At 36.4% G+C, this 2,449-nt stretch overlaps 1 protein-coding gene across 1 annotated transcript; it reads left to right on the top strand.

Moving 5' to 3' along the window:
* Window positions 1–1,371: 1,371 nt before the first annotated feature.
* LOC108735899 (motile sperm domain-containing protein 1-like) lies at window positions 1,372–2,148 on the top strand. Its single transcript, XM_025979612.1, has 3 exons — window positions 1,372–1,617; window positions 1,677–1,840; window positions 1,924–2,148. Exons 1-3 carry the CDS (start codon window positions 1,485–1,487, stop codon window positions 2,119–2,121), a joined length of 495 nt encoding a protein of 164 aa, XP_025835397.1. The 5' UTR covers window positions 1,372–1,484; the 3' UTR covers window positions 2,122–2,148.
* The last annotated feature ends 301 nt before the right edge of the window (window positions 2,149–2,449 follow it).

Raw genomic sequence — 2,449 nt, 5'->3', positions numbered from 1 at the left:
TTTCGTCCCCACTGCTTCCAACATCAAACACACGTCCCTCCTTGAAATCTTCTTCACCATCCGATCTCTGAGAAAGAGAAAACCTTGGCGCTGACGGAATTACTCTAATCTGTCTATCTAGACACTACTCGACTTTCCTCCTAAACTAAACGACTGTTTCAGAAGACCCTGCCACATTCTCTTATGAGCTGTTCACCCTTGCTTAATTCTGGTTTCATTTTTTAGCGCGAGTGCCCACCCTACTCTTCATGGTGGGAGACACTCCCCTCCCCACTCATACCTCTCCTCTTACCAAAGAACCTTCCCTTGGGATGTACAACCTTCTTGTTGGTCTCCCTACTCGAGGAAGGGTTTTAGTCGGTTTCGCTTCGGCGAATCCGGCAGTATCCTCTTTCGGGAGTGTTTTTTGAAGATTTCCCCTCCTCGAGGAAACACTAAACAAAAACATTTGACGAGTTTGGGTACCCAAGGCGTGTAATAACCGATGGGGGATTAGCTTTTACTAGCAGAGCGTTTTATGAATGAGAAGGGCATTGATGGGGAATCGATCAAACGAAAATACCAGCCCTGAATTTTCTCCAGCAGACCGATTGTTCTCATATCGGATTAGGTGAACAGTTGATTTAAAAAGGAGTGATGACACTGTTAGAGCAGGGCGAGAGCGCTTGCAAGCAAATAGGCGTAAGGCGGGCGAGGGATTGAAAAGAGTGTCAAGTCAAATGAAGGCGAGATATGATAAACGGCGAAAGGTTGCAACTGAATACAAAGTAGGTGATTTGGTGTTATGACGTCAAACAGCTGCTAAGCTATGAGACAAGGGTTTTAACAGAATCCTATATCACTGACCTCTAGGTCCCATTTATATCATTGTTTCTGTAAACTCACTAGCTCATATTGCAATCGGGGAATCCCCTCTGCATCACAGATATTATTAAATAGCAGCCGCCAAAGCCGCCTATACACAGAACAAAGAATTATTATAATATAAAATTAATGTGGTATGTTCGGAAAAGTTAAATACCTAATAATTTATCTTAGCTCTTGGTATTTTTAAGGTAGGGCATTGCCCCACAATGCCCCCTCCCCAGCTGCGGCCGTGTAGCCAGATATATATTTTTTTGGACGTGCCTTAGCCGTATGTCGTAATAATTTCGTGGCTCAAAAAGTGAGGGAGATGGCATATGGTTTCGGACTAATGCTATCTCTTTCATGACACGCTTATGCACCATCGTGAGAGAGATGGATATTGTCCGAAACTTAATTCCACCTCTTTCTTTTGTTGTACCACAATTCTGACCGCTAAGGCATGTCCATTAGTAAACGTCGATGATGAGTACCATGATTCTATAGGTGATTCCATTATTCTAAGGTAATCTCTCTTATCTATGCTCTTATCTATGGGTAATCTCCAGGTAATCTCCAATTTCATTTATTTTTGTTTATGTGTCAAAAGTATTTGTCTAAAAGTTTATTGTGTTTAAAATATGGATTTAAATATTCAGAAACTACCGGTGTTCGTATTTCCACCAGCTTTAAAATTCTATCTTAATTCAAGACAGACTCATAAACAACTGCTGACACTGTATAATCCGTATGAATTCCCTGTTAGATTTAAAGGTAATGATGATTACATTATACTTCATAATTGAACTGGTAAATTAGAAATACGTTTGTAGTTTTGTGTACATCTCCTAATAAATATACTGTGATAGACCCAGAAGGTAGTATTGGACCATCAAAATGTGTCGATATTGTTATAAGACATACAATGCCTTTATTAGCTCATTGTAATATTACGGACAAATTTCGAATTACTTTGCAAGATCATACAACCAAACAGGTGAGCTTTAATCAACATGTATCATTGCCATAAATACTGAGGTGGAATTTCAATTTTATCTTTTCAAGAATATATGTCTTCAGGTATTGGGTAAAAGGGATATAGAATCTAAATTGTTACAAGCAGAATCCGATACTAGTTCAAATGATGGTGATAATTTTCACTCTTTACCTCATGCAGAAAAAGATCTAGATGAACCACGGAATGTTCAGTATCCAATTAAAAACATTCAAAGGTATTTTTTAATAAAAATAAAATTGAAAATGTTTTACATATTATGAAATATAATTAATGCACATAAAAAATAATTAAAATAAATATATGGGTTTATTTCATAAGCTTGACATATTTCGGTAGATACTATCATGCTCAGTAGTTAGTAAACACTGAAATCTAATACAAATTTTTCTGTATATTATGGGGAAAAGCTACCATGTATATTAATACATCATATTAAATGATTGTGATATGTGAACAATTATCTTCATGTGGTTATTTACTAATTTATCTAAATTTAAGGTTTATGCACCTAGAAAGGTACCAATAGACAATATTAAATACTCAAATTTTAACAAAACAAAGAATTATTATAATATAAAATTAATGTGG

Source organism: Agrilus planipennis, unplaced genomic scaffold (assembly GCF_000699045.2).
Source record: "Agrilus planipennis isolate EAB-ADULT unplaced genomic scaffold, Apla_2.0 scaffold1537, whole genome shotgun sequence".
Taxonomy (NCBI): domain Eukaryota; kingdom Metazoa; phylum Arthropoda; class Insecta; order Coleoptera; family Buprestidae; genus Agrilus; species Agrilus planipennis.
The sequence above is the reverse complement of the archived record's forward strand: the minus strand, read 5'-3'. Positions and strand labels throughout refer to the sequence as shown.